At 44.4% G+C, this 21,341-nt stretch overlaps 1 protein-coding gene across 1 annotated transcript in view; it reads left to right on the top strand.

Annotated features, from left to right (window-relative positions):
• The window catches only part of GALNT16 (polypeptide N-acetylgalactosaminyltransferase 16), a 58,816-nt gene that overhangs the window by 28,636 nt on the left and 8,839 nt on the right, over window positions 1-21,341 (top strand). Inside the window, exons 3-13 of the mRNA XM_048948188.1 lie at window positions 3,355-3,453; window positions 7,416-7,483; window positions 9,243-9,308; window positions 9,857-9,978; window positions 11,658-11,745; window positions 13,378-13,462; window positions 14,487-14,590; window positions 17,335-17,461; window positions 18,383-18,475; window positions 20,441-20,524; window positions 20,784-20,925. Coding sequence (XP_048804145.1) covers window positions 3,355-3,453; window positions 7,416-7,483; window positions 9,243-9,308; window positions 9,857-9,978; window positions 11,658-11,745; window positions 13,378-13,462; window positions 14,487-14,590; window positions 17,335-17,461; window positions 18,383-18,475; window positions 20,441-20,524; window positions 20,784-20,925 — 1,078 coding nt within the window. The remainder of the gene's footprint in view (window positions 1-3,354; window positions 3,454-7,415; window positions 7,484-9,242; window positions 9,309-9,856; window positions 9,979-11,657; window positions 11,746-13,377; window positions 13,463-14,486; window positions 14,591-17,334; window positions 17,462-18,382; window positions 18,476-20,440; window positions 20,525-20,783; window positions 20,926-21,341) is intronic.

The following is a 21,341-nucleotide window of genomic DNA, read 5'->3' as shown; positions in this document are numbered from 1 at the left end:
GTCTGTTTGAAACTTAGATGTAGTGTTGCAAAGCAACGCCTCTTAACTTCTGGGAAGAGGAAACCAGGCATCTAACTTGATTGAAGCTGCAAAAGGGGTGTCAGGAGATGTGGAGCTCTGCAAGCCTGCCAGCACTGACAGCCCTCAGGGTGCTTAGTGAATGGAAGCGGCTGGGACCTTGGTTAGATGAAAGTCTTGTGCTTCTGTTCCCCAGTGTAGTATTCAGGGTTGGCTTGCTGGTGACTCAGAGGCAGTGGTGCATGTCCTCTGTTACTGGCAGTCCCCCTGCCATGCAGAATTAGAATCATAGAATCATAGAATCACTAAGGTTGGAAAAGACCTAAAAGATCACCCAGTCCAACCGTTCACCTATTCCCAATAGCTCCTACTAAACCATGTCCCTCAACGCAACATCCAGTCTTTCCTTGAACACCCCCAGGCTCGGTGATTCCACCACCTCCCTGGGCAGTCCATTCCAGTGCCTGACCACCCTTTCTGAAAAGTAATACTTCCTCATGTCCAGCCTGAATTTCCCCTGGCGTAGCTTGAAACCATTCCCCCTGGTCCTATCCCTAATGACACGAGAGAAGAGGCCGACCCCCAGCTCACTACAACCTCCCTTCAGGAAGTTATAGAGAGCAATAAGGTCTCCCCTGAGCCTCCTCTTCTCCAGGCTGAACATTCCCAGCTCCTTCAGCCTCTCCTCATATGGCCTGTGTTCCAGACCCCTCACCAGCTTCGTTGCCCTTCTTTGAACACGTTCCAGGGCCTCAATATCTTTCTTGCAGTGAGGGGCCCAAAACTGGACACAGTACTCGAGGTGCGGCCTCACGAGTGCTGAATATAGGGGAACAATCACCTCTCTGCTCCTGCTTGCAACACTGTTTCTGATGCAAGCCAGGATGCCATTGGCCTTCTTGGCCACCTGGGCACACTGTCGGCTCATGTTCAGCCGAGCATCAATCAATACCCCCAGGTCCATTTCCTCTACGCAGTCCTCCAGCCACACCGCCCCAAGCCTGTAGCGTCGCCTGGGGTTGTTGTGGCCGAAGTGCAGGACCCGGCATTTGGCCTTGTTGAAACTCATTCCATTGGCTCCAGCCCAGCTCTCCAGCCTGTCCAGATCCCTCTGTAGGGCCTCGCTACCCCCAGGCAGATCCACACTTCCAGCCAATTTAGTGTCATCTGCGAATTTACTGAGGGTGCACTCGATGCCCTCATCGAGGTCATCAATAAAGATATTGAAGAGGACAGGCCCCAGCACCGACCCCTGAGGAACACCACTCACGACCGGTCGCCAGCTGGATTTGACTCCATTCACCACCACTCTCTGTGCCCGGCCCTCCAGCCAGCTCCTTACCCAGCCAAGAGTGTACCCATCCAAGCCTCTGGCTGCCAGCTTCTGCAGGAGAATGCTGTGGGAGACAGTGTCAAAGGCTTTGCTGAAGTCTAGGTAGACCACATCAACAGCCTTTCCTTCATCCACCAGATGGGTCACTAGATCATAGAAGGAGATCAGGTTGGTCAAACAGGACCTGCCCTTCATAAACCCATGCTGGCTAGGCCTGATCCCCCGGTCACCCTGCACATGCCATTGCATGTGTGTTGCTGTTTGCTGTTAATCTGCTGTCATGTTCTGGCCTAAACCAGTACCCTTCAAAGATAAATTATTTATTTTGATCTGTGATCTGTAGTAGCATGCAGAGGATGCTTTTTGTGAGAAGCCCTACCTGTGTGCTTCAGTCTAAAGACATATGTATACTGTTCTCTGGAAATGTATAGCTACTTCAGGCCTCAGCTTTGCAGAGATTCCCTATAGCAATGGGGACGCCTTAAGCAGCATATAATCAAGGCAGAGAGATCTGTTATTGTGTTCCTACTATTTGCAGGGGGGTTGGTTTGAGAGTGAGATGTTGCTTTTGAGTACCGTGTTGTGTAGCAATATTGGAGTGGTTGGGTGGAGTGGTTGCTGTGATGGCAGCTTAACATAAGGACTTATTTCTGCTGGTACAAGTTACATGTGGTTTGAGAAAGCCCTTCCTTCTGTCACAAATGGCTTTGGCTCAGTTCAAGGAGTCAGGGATGAATTGGTCACTACTGTATTTTTCCTTAGGCACCAAAGCTCAGATAGGGCATATTTGAGTCTACATCCTTCAAGCTAATTCTAACTGAAGATGTAGCTAGCTGGTTTTTGATCCAAAGCAAAGGCAGACCCAGCTTACAAGCATGAACTTCATATTTGTCCCCTGTGATGCTCTAATAATGCTGAGAACTTGGAAAGTCTGTCTCAAATAATGTGCACAGCAATATCTTGTTTTTCTACTTGCTGGTGACTTCATGCATTTTACATTCATTAAACCATGGAGTCATTTTGAAACAATAATAAATGTGATATGTCTGGTCCCAAGCTTTTTATGAGGGTTTCCTTGTATGCTTGAAAATTAATGGAAGAAGTCATTGTACCCTTAACAAATGCAATTTGTTACAATGAAAAATAACAATAGATTAGAATAGTTTTAAACTAGCAGAATTGAGCATGATGATAAAAATAGTTACAGTCCAATAATAGCCATAGAAGAATGGTAAGTAAATGTAGAAGTACAACAAGTGGCTGTGACAAATAAATCATATTCTGTCCAGTGATGTATTTAGTCTAAGCATGGCCTGGAGTAGTTAAAAATAAAAATAAGCCACAATTCCACAGGAGCACATCAGTCCAAATCTGCCATTTCTAGCACTGCCAGAACTGGATCCAAGATTCATAGCCATGAGTTGTTCTCCAGAATGCTTGTTGTCCGCATGGTATAATCAGTCTTGGCGCAAGCTGATTCTTCATTCTGAGAATATGGATGAGCATACATAATATTACTAAGTGAAATGGGAAGAAGGGAAGAATTATTTTCTGTTGCTATCTGAGATATTAATGTTCAGAAGAAAAGCTGAGGAACCTCAGTAGGCCCAAAGAGTTTGAACTGATGCCTGGATCTACCAGCTTTATGCATCCTTAGCATGTGCACATCCTATGCACGAAGGAACTGGAGTACATGAAACACAGGCAAATTCATGGGCTAGAATCCACAGTGTTGAGCATTTGTTCCCCAGGGAAGTCATGCATTCTCATCCATAATGCATGCAGCATTATGAGTTTGGTACCAGAACCTCAAAGCTTTTGCCTTTTGGCAGGCACAGTCTGCTGTCCTTAGTACAGGGGCTGCTGAGGCTTTCCTTGCTGCAGCTCTGCTGCTCTGTTTCTGTTTTTAGCATGTTAGTTCTCTTCTCCTCAGGAAGTTGTTGATGTGTTGCCCCAGCTGGTGGAAAGTGTTTGGCTCATGCTTCTGCTCTTCTGTGTTGCAGGTGCACCTCTGTACACTATGATGCAGACCTGCCAGCTACCAGCCTCATCATCACCTTCCACAATGAGGCCCGCTCTGCGCTGCTCCGCACGGTGAGGAGGTGAGTTCAGCAAGAAGGGCTGGGCTCTGGGGGGGCACTGTTGCAGGTGTAGACATTTTCCAGTGGTTATGCAAGCAAGGTGGGTGGACCTCCCCTGTATGCTTAGTGATCTGTCCTAGACGTGGCCCACGAAGATGGGTCTGGGCTGGGGATTGGTGATGTGGGTGTTTCTTCAAAGTGTCTGCAGGTAGCTACTGCATAGTTCTTGTGATGGGATCATTAGCAGCAGGAAAAGGGCTGCTGGACCTGCCTCCACAGATGGGGAATGGTCAGTATGATCTTGGTTTGGAAGATTGTGGGACCAGAGGGGGAAAATGTGGGCTTCCAGATGTAGCTGAGGGGATGGGCCTGTGAAGGTGTATTTTAACAGAAATATGCAGCCAGTCTCCTGCTAGGGTACATGTTTCAGGAGGTGGGGCTATCCTGCTGAGAACAGGGTGAGCAGTCTTTCAAGCAGAAAGCTGATTAAAAGAAACATCTGAACCTAATGGCCTACCAGGTCTTCCCTGGGGCTTTTCACACAGACCCTGTTGTACGTACAGGACACCTGCTATCTTGTGCCAGTACCTCCTAATGTCTGAGTATCAGCAGTAGCCAAATCTATCAGGTAAATAGTGACATAGAGTCTTGTCCCCAAGCAGAAGAAAGCATGCAATTATCTGTACCACAAAGCAGTGCTGCACTTTCCCCTCCTCATCATCCCTGTAGAATGTGGGGAGGTTCTTTTCCTTTTCCTTTCTACATTAAAAAAAAAAATGCCCTTTGCCCTCAGAGTTATCAAGCCTTTGTTCACATGGTCTCTGAAGCCTGCAAGCAAGTCCAGGAACAGCTTGTGAAGGCTGAAAGGAGATTGAATTGTTCAGGTAGAAGGTTGAATTCATGGTTTCACTAACAGGAATGTATTATTCATCATCATCACTTCTCCTGTCAGGTCCTGTGGGCTTAGAGAAATGTACGTTGTGAATAAATAACAGGCTTTCCCAAGTTGGCCTCATGGTTAGAAGGCTGCGTTTCAGTCTGCCGGGTTTGGTGCTGCTGTATTTTCAGAGTCCTGTATATATTGCATTAACACATTTTTGCCTTTTCTTATCATTCTCTTTTCATTTAAACCATAAAATTAACCCTACACAGCCACTGTTCAGAAAATAAGTAGATTTGTTTGGAACTACAGTGCTGCTAGTAGGACAACAGCAGGAGATTTCTGCTGATTATATCATAGGTCAAACAATAAATCGTTAGGTGCTCAGAAACTGTGGTAGTGTGATCCTTAAGAAAATCTCAATGCAGCCGATCAAATAGAAGATGCTGTGATGATAAAATATAGAGAAGATGACATTCAAAACAGAAGTAACCCATAAAGATAGGAATTGATATCCAGATCCTCTGTGGGTTATATGTACTAAGGACCAGATGAATGTTGCCAATGCATAATGCCAGACTTGCTCAAAGCAGGATCAGCTCGAATAGGTTGCTGAGGTCTATGTCCAGTTTGTTTTGAGTATCTCCAAGGATAGTGACTCTGTAACATCAAATGTCAGAAGTGTTCTGGATTTATCCCTGTTTGGTGAGTGGTCCCAAAGGATGAATTCTTGGGTTCTACAGTATTTTCAGTGGTACTCAGCCAGACATTGGCTAGGAGCCTTCACTTTTAAATCAGAGAAGGCTTGATAACCATAAACAGAGGAGATAATTTCACAGAAGAAAAAAGGAAAAAAAAAAAAAAAAAAGTATCTGGACTGATGGGAGAGGGACAAATCAGCAGCGTAGAGCAGCTAGAATATTAGTAGAATATTGGCAATATTGAAATGGTGTTATGGGACAAAGTAAGGGCACTGACATTGAAAAAAGAAAGTTGTGAGAAAAGAATAAGGAGGGTAAGGTATCCTTGAGATGAGGGGAATAGTCTCTGTTTCTGCTGTAGAAGAAGGATTAGCACTGGGATTTTGGAAGCCTAGTAATACATTCTGTGCCTAAGAGTAATCAATTGTTGTGCCAGTCTGTTCACCTCTCTGAGGTGAAATAGTAGACTGCTGTGTTCCTTGTTAAAAAGACAGGCAAGACAAAGTACAAAGAAGATTAAGTACCTTTTCCGAGGATCCACAGCAAATTATTGCAGAGCTGAGAGCTGAACTAGGCATTGAACAATAAGTAGTGAACTCCTCAAGAATATTTCCTCTCTGCTGGGGGACAGAGCGAACAACTGAGGAAGAGAGAACAAAGTGTATTGCCTTTTCTCCAGTTCTGTTGAGTTGGAAGACCTGAAACTTGTGGAGAAAATGCGAGTATTGCTAATAGGGTAGCAAGAGAATGTGTAGAATACCATTTTACAGCAGTTATGCTGCAGGATGTGGCCAGTCAGGACTGTTAATGTTTTGTGTTAAGTCTGTATGAACAAGAATTTCAGTGCAAGGCAACTTTGTCTGTAAAATATGCAGATAATAGCTATTCTGGGGGAAGGGGCAATCATAAATGCGAGAAGGAACATAGCCCCACCTTCCACCCCATTATGCAGTTCTGAAGTATCCAGAGGAGTATGAGCCAAGAGCAGCAAATGAGATTCAGCTTTGAAAAATGCAATGTCTGTCATCTTGGGATGTGTAAGCTCAAAATACAAATACTCTTGAGGTATATGAGGCAGTATAAATCTGAAATGGAGTAGGATGTGATACAGAGCAGCAGAGCAGGAATGATTTTGCACTGTGGGACAGTGGAAAACTAAGGAAATTTGGGCTCTGTGTGCAAAGCCATTCGTGGTGCTAATTACCATACAGTAATTTCTCTCTCTTTAGCCTTAGTAGTCTATGCTTGGGAGTATGGTGTTGCTGCTGTTGTGTTTCCTGTGTAAAAGAAACCAAAACAAAGAGGAGGCAAAATAAACAGAAAACAAAACGAATTGAACAAAATAAGATAACCCAAAATATTTAAGCAATGCTTTCTCTAAAATTGCTTGAAATCAGAAAAGCAAGCACCAGGAGGACAGAGATTGTCTCTGATTTTTAAGGCTGAAGTTTGCAGAACTGTCCTCTTCACTGGTGTGCTCAAGTGTGAGCAATGTTCAGTATATGAGCCATCTTACTGAAGGCAGTAAGCACCTGCCTGTGCATTTGCGGAAGGAGGCTTAAAGAGGGAATATGCTGTGTAGCTCTAGTAAAGCCAGAGGAGAGGCTTGAAGAAGTTTATGGAAAATTAATTCAATTATTTTAAAACAAATGAGAGGAACGAGGAGTTCAAAATGAAGATGCTGTAAGTCTAAAGTACTAGACTGTATTGATCTCTGTGAGGAGTGTAAACTCTTATTCTCCTTCCTTGTATATGAAAGCCTGCATCTTGTAAACACAAGCCAATTGCAGGCCACAGTGAATCCCAGCCCAAGGGAAAGTCTGTATTCTCAGAGACATGGCTTGAAAGAAAGACAAATAACAATCGAAAGAAGGGAATAAAAAACCCAAACCAAAACAAGTCCAAAATATTGCCATAAAAGAGAATTGGTTTCTTCCCAAAAAGAGAATCATTAAGAAAAGACTGAGAGCGCTCCTAGCTGGGAAAAGTAACAGCTGTCTTTTTACTTCCCAGCAGTGATGAGCTTTGTCCGGAGTCTGGTGGACAGGAACAGCTTCCTGGTTGCTGCAGGGCTGTTAATGCTCTCCTCTTTGTCTTTTAGGAGGCAGAGAGCATGCTTCAGCATCCTTTCCTAGGTGCTTCCAGGCAGACCCTACAACCATCTTTCTAGCTATGGGGTCCTTCTCAGGTTTGATTGAGATGCTGTAGCTTTCTGGGATGTTTCTGCTTGCAGTTCAGCTTCCAATGGACCCTCATACAAAGAGCTGTGTTACCTCTTTCCACATTTCTGAGTTTGGTATTCCTGCTGTAATGCACGGCACAGCAGACTTGTGTCACTATTACCATTATCATTATTATGGCAACTCGCAAAGACTGTCTTTTTCTTCTCTGGATCCCTGCAGCGTCCTGAACCGGACCCCTCCCAACCTCATCCAGGAAATTATTTTGGTAGATGACTTCAGCTCAGATCGTAAGTATGGACCTATTTCCCTTTCATTTGTTCTTTCTCCTTCTGTTCTCCTTTTTGGTTGCTTTGTTTATTCCCTTCTTTCACAGAAATTCCATCATGTCTCTTTGCAAGGGAGGAGGAAAAGGGAGGTGGTATTTGTGTGCGTAGTTTACATGCATGGTAGAGGCCATGGCAGAGGTGGATGGTGAAATTAGGTATTAAAACCTGTGAGGGCTTCAGAGTCGTGTCTGGATAAGGACTGAGCTGCACCCAACTATTGAAACTGGGTGTTTCTGAGTCCTAACTGTCTCACATTCAGCACCTGAAAATTCCAGTGTCAGTGGCCGAAGTGTTCCAGATCAACACAAACTGGATCTCTGGTGCCAGTACTGCACAGGCTTCAGCTACAAACTGCCATTTAGGCTCTTAGGTAGAAGAATTTTTGCAAAGCCCCATCCTATGGTAGTTCTTATTTTTCTTGCTGGCAAACAGATACCGGTGGTTCTACAACTACTCTACTGAGGCCTCTGAACTTTAGTTCACCACTTTAGTACCTGCTTGAGGACTGACACTTAGTTTTAACATCTGCCTCAGTTTCTGCAAAGATAAAGAATCCATCGATTCTTGCAAGTAGTGATAAGTTTCACTCCTACAGAGTAAGTGACTTGATATGGATTCTTGTATGTACTTGAAATTGTGGCTTAGCCAAGCTGAGTGATGCTTTCACTTGTAGCAGATGTCCAGCAAAATCTCGGTAGGTTTTAATTAAGAACACCTGCCACTTCACTTGGATAGTGCAGCAGCTGCCAAAGTGCCCATACAAGAGCAGTATTTTAGATTGCATGCATGTACCTTTGAGAGCAGAAATGCTCTTGCAGGACCATGCCAGGAGATGCAATTTGGCTGATGGCCTTCATGTTCTCCCTGGAGCACGACATCTGTGGAAGGATGGCAGTGGGAAAGAGAGGATGTGAGACATAAAGAGGAACATGGAATATATGGAGGAATGGGATATTATAGTGGAGCAAGGGAAAATAGTGTGTGCTACAAAGTGTTGCTTCTGTGGATGGGAGTAGAGGAGGTCTGTAGGCAGCCTAGCCTGTGGCGTCCTGCATGATGTGGTGCTCCTTCATATGGCTGGGCTGGACCCGGTAGCTGTTGCTCTCCATCGTGTTCCCTGAGCAAAGGAAATGAGGGATGGCACAAGCTCCTGGCAAGCTGCCAGCAAAGCCCTTAGTTAGACATCTGTGTGTTAGTGTAATGGTGCCTCCAGGGAAGCAGATCTACTCTCCGTGGCTTTTATTAAATAAAATCAAGCAGAAACCACCCTAAGAACAAATGTTAGGAAATGCCCAAATGAGCCGCTGAGGGCAAAGAAAATGGATGAAACCATTTTATATGACAGGATTCTCTTTTACTTGGAACTTCTGCAGTTTGCAGCTCTGGCTCCCTATAGTCTCTACGTTTCATCAAAGCCATCCACTCAGTGCCATGTTACCAGCACATGCCCCATTATCCTTGTGAAGTGAGAAGTGCAAGAGAATGGAGGCCTGGATTAACAGAGTGTCAGGAGGCACAGGCTCAGCTGTCTGAGGCGGGCAGTGGGCAAGCAGTCTCTTCTGTGTACCCTTCAAACAGGAGGACTGTGGCCATCAGGCTGATATTAAATGAAAGCAGAAATTCCCCTCCCATGGAGATACAAGAGAACAGTTAGTTGGAGCTCTCTACTGAAGCCAAATAATTCATGTGTATGTACCAAATGTTTTTTGCCTTCCTTAAGCTGAGGACTGTCAGCTCCTTACCAAGATCCCCAAGGTCAAGTGTCTACGAAACATCCGTCGAGAAGGTGAGTGTGGAAGCTTTGCAGGTACAAAGATTTGCTGGATTTGCCCATGTGGCCCTGTTTGCTTGCCAGCTGTGTGCATGTTGTTTCTTACCATTATGGTTTGTTTTTATCAGTATAAGGGCTTGGTGTCCTAATGTTGGAGGCTCTGTGAACAGAGAATAGAGAAACCCTGTGGGAAGGGAATCATAGAATCACCAAGGTTAGAAAAGACTTAAAAGATCATCCAGTCCAACCGTTCACCTATTCCCAATAGCTCCCACTGTCATCAAGGAACTGTCATCAAGGCAGGAACCAGGGGAGGGTTCAGTGGCATGAACAGAAGTGGCATGTGAGATAATTCCTTGTGTGTTGGGAGGGCTCAGATTTGATGTTGCCCCAGGGGATGCCCTGCCAAAGCTGCTTTCTGCTCCTGACAGAGGTGTTGTATTGGAGAAGTGCCTGGTATTCTTATGTAACATTTACAAGAAGTACTTTAGTTTTTGCAAGATGCTCAGCTGTTTACCTTTGTAACCTTTCTTCTCTTCTTCTGCATCCTTTCCCCCTTGCAGGGCTGATTCGTTCTCGGGTGCGAGGAGCTGAAACGGCCACTGCTGACATCCTCACCTTCTTAGACAGTCACTGTGAAGTCAACAGTGAGTGGCTGCAGCCCATGCTTCAGAGAGTGAAAGAGGTGAGCACCATCTCCCCTCTCTGAGCTGGATGAGGGCTAGTGTGTCTGGGACTGATGAATCCCATGCTTTCAGGTGCCTTGAGCAGTGCCAGCAAGGACAGAGCCTTCTCAAGTAGCCTTTCTCAGGCAGATGGACGTACAGCCTGAGCTAGATGGGCAGCAGAACCCTGATGGACTTCTTGCATTCTGCTGCCAACATAGCAGGGCAGCAGGTGCTGAGTGATGAGATGCAATGGTGAATAATTGAACCACCAACTTGTACCTCAGCTGTCCTGCAGTGTTGTGCTTCTTTTCTGCCTGCACATAGGATAGTGACCTCAGCACGCACTGGGCAACTTTTTCCATGGCTGCTGTCTCCCTTGTTGCTGGACCTTCCCCTCTGTCTTGTCACTGCCAAACTTTCCTTCCACTAATGCTCCTGCTGAGCTGCCAACACAAACCACCTGCATGTAGGCAGCTTCCCAGCACAGAAGAGCTGCCTGTGCATGTGGGGATGTACCTTTGCTGGTTTAGTTCAGAAAGTATTGGTGTGAATCTGGACTGTCACCCTGGTTGCACTGTAGGGCTGGAGGAAAACATAGCTCTGCTAAAAGAGAAATGGGAGGGGTAAGGGGAGAAGCGTTAGCCCTGCTTGCAAGAAGACTTAGCTCTGCTTGCAAGGGGCTGGGATTGTTCCACTCCTTTGAAATACAGGATTCTATGGAGTAATGGGCTCCAGAAAAAGGAGTTTGAGTCTTTTATGCTGACTCGTATCCATGTCTGGCTTAAACTGGAAGAAGGCAAAACTTCAGGAATGATGACTTAAAAGCTTCCACTTCTTAGTCCTGCTCAGTAAATCCTCTATCTCAGAAGCCCACGTATATTCTGCCTTTTAAGTCAACATACAGCATGGGGTTCCTAAGCTGTGTGAGTGCTGTGCTGCCAGAGTAGGTTTAAGGGCAGGGCTCAGGCCTTACTGATACACTCCTTGTGCAGTTGTCACTGTGTGAAGGGGAATATGCACGAACAAACGGCTTTTGCTAGTTGTGCCCTGCTGGCCAAGCAAAAAGAGCTACTGTAAGGCATAAAATGGATGTTTGGTAGGTAGGCTGTGAAGGCTGTCAAGTGATAGCAAGATACTGGCTTTGGCATTACCAGATCTGTTTCATCTGAGATTTCAACTTTCAGAAGACTTTCTTCAGTGCTGTGATGGAAACTTATTACAATCTCAAATTCTGTTATAAGGATTGCACCCTTACAGCCAGTGAAGTGTCCTAATTCCTTAATATTAAGATATTGTATATTTTTCAGTTTGCAATTGTTTCTGGTCTGATCATGAGTTAATTCAAGAATGGCTGAGCAGAAATCAGTAGATATCAAAACAAGCACAAAACCTTTGGGACAATGATTCATGTCCTGTATCTTGGGCAGGAAATTGAGCTGTTTCTTGGCAGCACTTCTGGGTATGTGGGTCTCTTGCCTCATTCTCTTTATCCATGGTCTACACTTGGCTAATATCCAACCTTCTCCATTTGAACATAGTGTACATCAATCACTGCTCAGCTGTCAAAACTATACTGGAAAAGCCAAATAAAAATTTGCATGCTACATGTGCAGCTTTTTTATGATCTCTGGCAGCTTTTCCAGACCCTTGAGAAATACCTGACTGCTTTTTTTCCCCCTTTCTCTGTCCCTTTCAGGATTATACCCGAGTGGTGAGTCCAATCATTGATGTTATCAGCCTGGATAACTTTGCCTACCTGGCAGCATCAGCAGATCTGAGGGGAGGTGGGTATAATTAATGGCTTTTGTGATAGCTGGGCCTGAGGGATATTGCTTAAAAAAAATAATTGATGTCTACTTCAGCTTTAAAAAAAAAAAAAAAAAGCTCCTCTTTCCTGATGGGTTTTGTCCTCCTTTTCCTGCAAATTGCTAAGTTGGATATTTTGCGGAGTTGAAATAAAGTCCAAATATGGTTTTGTTCTTGAGCTTGCATCATCATCATGGTATTTTGCAGTTTAAGGGCTTAGCTAACGGATGAAGCCTATCAGTGTATCCTCTGGCCACTTCACCTCCTGTCAGCAAGTGAACAGTAGCATTTTTGGGCTGTGGCATTCAGGCCAAACAGCCAGATGTGGAACACCCTCCTGTGCTTTCACATGTTCATAAACCAGGGAAATCAATCTTTACAGTTTACAGTAAAGGAAGAAGGGTGATAGCAAATAAAATAGGTGAAAGCCACTTCTACAAACCCTTCTCGCTTCTTATATTCCTTGTGGTCAATCTGGCATCTTGGGCTGTTACTGTGTGATGTAATTTGCTCCTTGGGAAAGACCCACTAAAACAGTGAAGAGGAGATTAAATTCTGCACATGTGCACAACATTGCCAGGCTTTGTCTGCTCTGTGTGATGTTGAAGTGCTATGGCAGTGCTGTGATTCTGCAACATCACATGGGCTGCTTGTAAATATAAACCTTTGCAATCCCTTGGAAGCTGCATATGCATGCATGCTACTGCAGATGAGGATTCAGAGGGCATCTGAACTTCTGTGTGTATGTTTTTGGACATGAGAGCAATTCACCTCCTGGTAGTTATTCAGGTAGCACATACTCACTGCCTAGGGCTTGTCCTGTCTTCTCTGCTAGCTTTCCCAGGCAAGGATTGCTTTCAGCTTAGAGTTCAGAGACAAAGCTCCTACCTTGTGTGAGTCTCGTTTGCAAAGCACTGTATGTATGTTGGTGTCTGACACCCACTTCAGTTGCTTGCTTCTACTGCCGGGCCTCTCCTTAAAACCACCACTCTCCTAGCAGCTGAACCCTCTTATGGCTGTTCCTGTGGCTGCCTGTAGTGTGAGCTCCTGCTGTGGCTAGAGGAAATGTAGGTAGCTGCATTTCACTGCTGCACTGCTTGCTCACTGAAGGCTACTCATTCAGTGGCTAACCTCAACAGGATATAGTGCTAGTGTCTGTGATGTGCTCAGCTCTCCACCACAGACCAATTATAAATAAACAGTAGGCTTGGATGTTAAAATGGTAAAATGACCTGCAAGCCTTTGTTCCCAGAATACATTACATCCCACAAAGTGCTGTGATTGAAGCTGAATAACTCTGGCAGACAGGGAAGTGTAAAACAGACTGGCCAAAATGCAACAACCCTAATTAGTATGTGTCACTCTGACAACACTCTCCTGAGCATGTGGAGTGGAACTGATTGGAGTCCTGTGCTGCTGAGGGATGAAGATGCCAAGACAAAATTGGCAACAACTTCTTGGCTACATTAAGATAAACTCTTCCCCTTTTGGCTAGACTGTGAGGGGTGTTGAGGAAGGAAAGTAAGTATTGCCTGTGATGTAAAGGTGGGAGCTGAAGCTGGTAGAAAGTCAAGAACAAAGCCTATCTGGCGTGTTTCTTTTCTTCTCAGGATTTGACTGGAGTCTTCACTTTAAGTGGGAGCAGATTCCTATAGAGCAGAAGATGTCCAGGACAGACCCAACTCAGTCTATAAGGTAGCTATCTCTGATGGACTGCGTGCAGACCTTCAAATGCCTTTACTGAGCCTTTGCTTTTATGGCAAGGAGTGCAAAGGGTTGTCTTGCTGGGGACAACATTTCACTGTTTTTACTTGATAAAGGCAAACTTTTCATGTTATTTCTAAAGAAATCTTGTAATGCAGCAATACCATAATTCTTCAAGTTTTGCTTCCTGAATACCATATGAATAGCAGCTATATAGTTTCACTGGCTTGTAGCTGTGCTATCCCAACAAGCCACCTCTTCCTGTTCTGTATTTGTTTTATGGTTTCCCGCAACACTCTGAATGCCTCCAGAAATCATTTTTAATTACCTCTGTCTTCTAGGTGAGGAACTAAGGAAAGAAGCAGCTAAACAATCACCTCAGGAAATGTAAAGCAGAGCGAGGAGCTTAATCTTGCCTATTAATTTGAGCACAGAATTAACCTTCTATCCTAAATAAGTGTGTCCGCACAAAAACAGATTGTGTTGGCTGCAGTGGTTATTGCCAGCCCTGCTGCTGTGTGTGGTTTTGAGGGATATAGAGCATGAAAAATCCTGGTGTAAGAAGTCACAGTACTCAGCTCCCTGTTTGTAACAGAAGTGCCATTTTATTCCTTTATGTAATTTGTAAGTCTGTGTTTTGCACTCAAGAAGTATCCAGCACTACATACAGCAAAACCACTCACACCATGTCTAGTTGGTGAACACAGCCATCAGACAATACCTCTGTCATTCCAGCACACTGTATGTATTTGTATAAATGCAAAAGACACTGCATTATTTGTGTAGTCCTTGCAGTACAGTCTAATAAAGGATGGGGGAGGATCTTGTGAGGGGCATCTCAGCAAAGTAGGAACGTGATCAGCTGACTTCTGTTTTCCTGTTTTGAATGAGAGAGATGGTTAGTCAGGCCTGCACAAAATACCCCCCCTCTAAAATGAAGATGGCAGTGATGGTGGTGCTGCATGCACATGAGTATGTGAGCTTATTTAATACGGGCTTGTGCTTTCTTTTCCAGAACCCCTGTCATAGCAGGAGGCATCTTTGTGATTAACAAATCCTGGTTTAACCACCTGGGAAAATATGATACTCAAATGGACATCTGGGGAGGAGAAAATTTTGGTAAGTTTAGAGTGTCTGGGGAATGACACACTAATGCAGGCCATTTCCCAGTATTCATCAGTTAGCAGAGCTCTTCTTCCAAGATCTGCATGTTGATAGAAGGTTACAGACATTGTCAGGCTATCACCACTTGGGTCAGAATTTCATGTCAGTTTTGCACAAGGTAAACAGAGGCCCTTTGATATCAGGGCTATCACTGTCTTATATGCATATGCAGCATTGTATGAGTGCTTCTACAGTACAAACAAGTTAAGAATAGTAATAAAAAGAACTCCTCTCCTAATGTTTAAATTGTTGCTTATTTTTGGAGAATATTCCTGCAGAGTCAGCCTCTGAGCTTCACCTGTGTAAAAGCTGAAAATCCCCAAAACAGTGGAAGAATTTAGGCTTTTCATTGCCTGCTGCTGCCCATCAGGAAGCCTAGCACTGTTTTTTGGTGTGTATGTCCATAGCTGATGCTAAAGCAGAGCTCTCTGCAGTAAGTGGCAGTTACCTGCACACCCACAACTTTTCTTGTACATAGAGGTGATGAAAACCTTCGCTGAACTGCTTCATTCTCCTTCAAACTGCTCTCATAAAGCCTGGCAATGGTTGGGCTAGGCTGTGTGGGATTGGGCTGAGCATGCAGGGCTTGCCAGTTTTGCCTTGTGCAGTATCCATTAAGTTAGTTGTCCCTCATCACTTGGCTGTTATCCTGCACCTCGACTCTTTTACAAAAGCAAGGCTCAGTGCACAGCGCATATAATGGGGTACAATGGGGTCTGTCCCTGAGATGTGTTGCTACAATGGCAGTGTGCTGATGGCAATGGGAAAATATTTTATTTTATCCCCGAAGCTAACATTTGTTCAGCCCTTCAGCATAATATGAGGCAGTAATTCCATCAGTGGCTTCTACATTCAGCTTGTTTCTCTTATGTAGTAGATGAGCAGAAACCAACTTACAACAAAAAGTTCCTTTTCTTTAAAAAATATTTAGTGTTCAATTTCTACTCTGAAAGAAATGTTTTCCATACTTAATGGAAATCTGGTTTTTGTGATGAAGGAAGAGTGTTGGTTATGTTCTGAAACACTTTTTACTACGCATTACAATTTTGAGTGGAAAGCAATTGTTTAGATAAGGTCACCTTTTGATGGGTGAATTGAGAGAGTAGCTCTGACTAGTCTGGGTGGGTGAGAATGGCCACAAAGGCCATTTTCAATAAACTTTTCCTTGGAAACATTTTTCCTGCAAGGAAACAATGTAAGAGAAGGTTTTAAAGGGCACAGAGCTGGAGGAGCAGGTACATAAGAATGGTCAGGTAGTGGTTATCAGCTGTCAAAGTATTCTTCAGCTGGATGTGAATAGGTAAGAACTTTTTTCAAGTGGGGAAAAGGCACAGCAATAAAATCATTTAAAGCATATATGGGCAAGGTCGGGTGCTGGAAAATACATAGCAAAAAAATCTCATTTTTCATTAGAAAAAACAGATAAAGTCCTTAATATGTTATGCTTGATCTCCATTTTCTATTTTGTGCCAAAAATCTGCATCCTTTCTCCCCGCTGTTAAAGAATTGCCATTTGCAAACCCAGTCATGCAAAGTCTGTCTGTGTGCCTAAGATATGAATATGAGGATTCTTCTTGGGAAATGGACATTGCTTTAAATAAAACATGCTAGCTTGAGAATTTTGTTTTTGTTACAGACCAGAATGAATCAGAACCTCATTTGAGGAGGGCAGCTGCCACCTGGATATAATACCAGATAGAAACTTACGTCTTGTGTTTTTGTTGTTGTTGTTTTAGTTGTTCTTTTTTGTTTGTTTTTGAGTCCTTCCTCTCTTCAAAGCTGTAGGAAAGATTGAGGGAGAAACTGCAACTAATAAGAAATGACAGAAAGTACAGACAACTACTTAGAAGTTGGGTTAAATACACCATCTCTTCCTCCCCTTCAAAAAAATCCCACAACCATCCGATTGCCAAACAGCCAGACAAGTAAACTACCATGCTGTTTAAACAACCTTTCCCAGGAACTGTAGAGGAAAGCCAAGGAGAAAGATGAAGGGTGGGATGATGTTAGTGTGTGTGCGTGCTTTGAAACAGCCATTAAGTCTGGATGCACTGTTTCTTTTTTAATTTCTAAACATCAGAGCCATAATTTGGGCAGGGAGACCACAAGTGAGTAAAACTTTTGAAGCGATCAGTCTATACATTCTGAGTCTCTTATGGCAGACACTTCATCTGAAATCCCAACCAATGACTCAATTTTCTTGGGGAGAGGACTTGCTTGATGTGCCTTGTTCTCTCCTTTCTCCTTTGTCTCCTAAACTCCTTCTCTTCCTCACATGATTTGCTTCATCTAGCAAATTCTTCATTCGTTTTTCTTCCACCCATTTTCAGGGTGGGTGAGTTGCAGAAGCTCAGAGCAGGGTGGGTGTGGAGGTGATCTTGATTTGTTACCGAATGCTGTCCTGAAAGCCTGACTACAGCTGCTAAGATCTGGTCAAATGAAAAGGCGTCTCACTGAAATGCTCAGAGGCCCAAACAGTGGAGTGGTATTGGAGAAGGCCAGCACTGGAGTTGCCTCTGTTTTAACAAAGGGCAGAGGGATTTTCCCTCTCTTACCATGGCATCACTTTGTCTGGTTTTACTTTGTAGTAAATATACCTAGAGCAGAGGGACAAGGATTTCAGGCACACTGCTGAGGTTACTCTCTTTGGAAATGCTAATGGTCTGACTTCAACTCTATGACTCTTGGGTCTCTTCCAGAGCTCTCTTTCCGAGTGTGGATGTGTGGTGGCAGCTTGGAGATTGTTCCCTGCAGTCGTGTGGGACATGTGTTCAGGAAGCGCCATCCATATGACTTCCCTGAAGGCAATGCACTAACTTACATCAAGTAGGTGGTAACAGCCAGGTCACCTCGATGTTGGGCATCTCTAAATCAGCCTGAATTCTTTATTGTCTTTCTCCCTGCTGACAGAAAACAACTTGTGGCTGAGCATCTGTTCTCAAGGGGAAGATGAGTTGCTGTTGGTCAATGCACAATGTTCCCTTCTCTGTTCCCTGTTGTTTGTGTTACTACGTCTTGCTTTTCCTCTCTCTGCAATGGTGGAGGGGAGCAGTGCCCCAGGGAGAGACCCTGGCCACCTCCCAATGACACATGCCTGGGTATCAGCAGTCCTTAGATGTCTCTGAGCTGCTTTCAAGTCCAGAGATCCTACTGAGCTGTGTGTGTGCTGTGATGAGCCCTGTGGACAACTCGCAGGACAGAGGGGAAGAGAAAAATGATGAGACCAGTGAAGTACTGGAGCAGAGTCCCAGAGAGGTGATAAAATCTCCATTCTTGGAAATTTCAGAACTCAGGCAAGGTTTTGAGCAGTGTTGCCTAGCTGAAGTTAGTCCTGCTTTCTGCAGGAGGATTGGGTCAGATCGTAACTAGAGTTGCTTTCCAAGCTGAGTTATTCCATGGTAACGTTCTAGTCTGGAGAAAGGGAGCAGAATGGTGGTGACCAGTCAGACCAGTTACTTCTGCAGTGGGAACGTATGTGAAAGAAATCATGGTAAACTCTGTTTTGTTGTGTTTTGTGTTGTTTTTTTTTTTTTAATTTATATTCTGAACTGTAGCATCCCCACAAGGCTTTGTAGAGTTAACACATTCAGTCTAAATCTGACTGTGGTGCCCACTTTATTTCATGTCTAGTGCTATTCCCAACTCCCCCCTGGCAGACAGGCCCTGGGTCTGCCCACGTAGCACTGTTTGACAGGGGGGCAGGTTCTCCAGCAGTACTCAGCAAAGCATCCCCTTGTTCCCATGTAGGAACACTAAGCGCACAGCGGAGGTGTGGATGGATGAGTACAAGCAGTATTACTACGAAGCCCGGCCATCAGCCATTGGCAAGTCATATGGAAGGTAAGCTGCTCCCAAACCTCACTAGGAGGACTCTAGTAAGCCACTTCTTAGCAAGAAATATTTGTTGGATCTTCTCTGGTTCTGAACGTGGTAAAGAGAAACAGAGATGCTCTGAACTGCTGACTTGCCAGGAGTGTTACAGCTCAAGTGTCTGACTGGCATGTTTTCTTCTAATTCACTTAATTTTTCCTCCATTAGTCCTCTGTAAATCATCTGTTAGGGGAAGGCCAAAGTGAGCTGTAATGAAATTAAGATGCCAGGCTTTTTAAGGGGATAAGAATATTTTCTAATACAGTATGCATGTGCTCTGGAAATGTGAGCTGTGCAGTTACTAGAGCTTGGTGTACATGCAGAATCCAGGGCCAAGCAGAGCTAGCTGGCACTCATTGCTACCTGGTGTGCTCCCCTCTTTGCTGATGAGTGGATGAGGTGGTTTGCTCATTTTGTAAGGTTGGACAGAGCACGGCCAATGGTGAGACATCTTGTGCTGAAACACAATCTGGTCTCTAGCACCTTCTGAGCCCACTTCTGTGAAGAACTGTTTCTTGCAGCATCCTAGATCAAGCTATCTGCAGGCCACATAAGTCTCGCTATTGTGGGCTTTTTAGAGTTGTGATCCAGAAATCATTGGGCACCAAAACTTGGGATGAGAGGAGAGCTGGTTCTCTGTATCAAATGCCTGTGATTTCTGAGTGAACGTTAAAAACATCCTGGGAGGCACATGTATCTGTGTTGTATCCCCTGTGAACATTGGATAATGATATACTACTTATGTGGTGACAAGCAGGTTTGGTCTGGCCCATACAGGCTTATCATTGTACATCCTGATATTGCCATGACAATAGCTTTACCTACCTAATTTTTCTGTCTTTGTATTGACTGCAGCAGCCAGCCAGTAAGCAATGCTCCTACTCAAAAAAGAAACTGAAGTATTGCATATTGAACTTGCACATATCGCTTTTGTGTCTTAGGGCCTAAACTTGCAGTTTTTGTTTGCATGCATTTCCTACCAGATTTACAGATAGCAATGGCCAAGTAAGAGCTAAAGCAGATCAGTTGGTTTTCGATTTGGGGTGATTTCTTGACCTGTAGTGACAGCCCTGTGAACCTGCATTATTTATCTAGATTTAGAATGCAAAGATCTCTGACACCATCAAAAGGTCCAAGAATTGACCTTCTTTCCCCACAATTTAGATGCAGCTGTGAGATCTCCATAAATACGCCTGAGATATGGATGGCCTCTGTGGGCTGAGGATGTCAAGGAACGTGGGTGCATCTGAAAGTCCTTTCCAAGACACACTTGTAGCAGTATAGCTTGAAGAGGACAGTCCCTAATTTCACTGCTCAGTGGGACTGCTCAAGCAGAGTTCTTCAGCCATCCAAAGCCAAGGAGGTCAGAGTTGGAAGGGCTGCTACAGCAGGAAGTTACAGGGCACTGAGTTAATTTCCTCTTACCTTCTTTCTCAAAACTGCCTAAGAAGAAATCGCTTTAGTTTTTAGGTTTGCAGTCCAACCTGAGACTACAGCTGCTGCCATGTCCCCTTAATTCTGGCAGCCACAGGGATGAGCCATTTGTGTATACCATAAGGTAAATGCTTTCTAGGCCTTTTTAGGAGCTGATGGCTGTGTAAGTTTCATTGAGTGCTTCTACAAAGGCACCCAGAGGCTGAAATGCTTTCTCAGTCTTACAGTACCTTTACATGCACTGTGTTATTTTAACATTATAGAACCTGGACCCCAGCATCTTTCTGAACCAAAAGAAGTGCAAGAATTGTTTCTTTCTTTTCAATATTCCTCTCTTGCCTGTCTATTCTTCACCTCAGGTCACTGCTAGTGCTCTAAACCCAGTGACAACTAGGTGGGAGAATGAGCAAAGGTGGAAAACTATACAGTCCCCCTCAGACTTCTTGACTGCTCTCGATCGTCCCCCTTCCTCCTGGTCACTGTGTGTGTCTGTGTTTTCAGTATTGCAGACCGAGTGGAGCAGCGCCGCAAACTGAACTGTAAATCCTTCCAGTGGTATCTGGAGAAAGTCTATCCTGAGCTGAAGTGAGTTCGATCTCAGTTTCCAAAATTCCTGAAGGAATTGGGAAGTGGTTTGCAACAAGAAACTGAGCTGTGGAGCAGCAGGCAAAAAAAAAAAAAAAAAAAAAGTGACTTGGAAAAAGGCTTGCAAAAGATCTTTGTTCTCCTGTGTGGTTAGAGGGGGCTGTGCTTCAGATGGGGACCGGTTATGCTCTTCTAAGTATGTAAGTGCTTTGTACTTCTTTGTTTATTAAGTGCCTTAAAACAGTTATTCTACTTCAAGGGTTCCTGAGAAAGACTTGATTCCAGGAATAATTAGACAAGGAGGAAACTGTCTGGAGTCTTGGGCTCAGGATACCACAGGGAATACGTTGGCTGGCATTGGAAACTGTAAAGGGACAGTGAACAATCCACCTGTCACTCAGGTAAGATGGGCTTCAGCTTGGTGCTTTCCTCCTTCCTCTGCCCCCTTTATGTATTGCCAGTGATTGAAAAGGTATCTCTGGCCTTTTTGGATTTGTACAGAGATAAAGGAAGAATTTGGCCCTATTAGTGGTTTTAGCAGTAAACAGGAAAAGAAGCTGTGGCCATCTCAGAGCTCTGCTGTCTCAACAGACACAACAGTTAGGCACAGGGTAGGAAGGATTTTGTCACTCAGTCAGAGGCAACAGGTAACACTTGAATATTCAGAGGCCTGACTAGTGCAGTAAACTCATGGCCAGAGTTTGAATTGCGTGGTGATCACTACTCAGACCTCTACCACTACTCATGGCTTGGATATGCTCTGCTTCATCTCCTGCCCTTGGGGCTATGACTTTCCTATGAGAACCAGTCCTGGGGT

This window comes from Lagopus muta, chromosome 6 (assembly GCF_023343835.1).
Source record: "Lagopus muta isolate bLagMut1 chromosome 6, bLagMut1 primary, whole genome shotgun sequence".
Taxonomy (NCBI): Eukaryota; Metazoa; Chordata; class Aves; order Galliformes; family Phasianidae; genus Lagopus; species Lagopus muta.
Note: the sequence above shows the minus strand (reverse complement) of the source record. Positions and strands in the feature narration are given on the sequence as shown.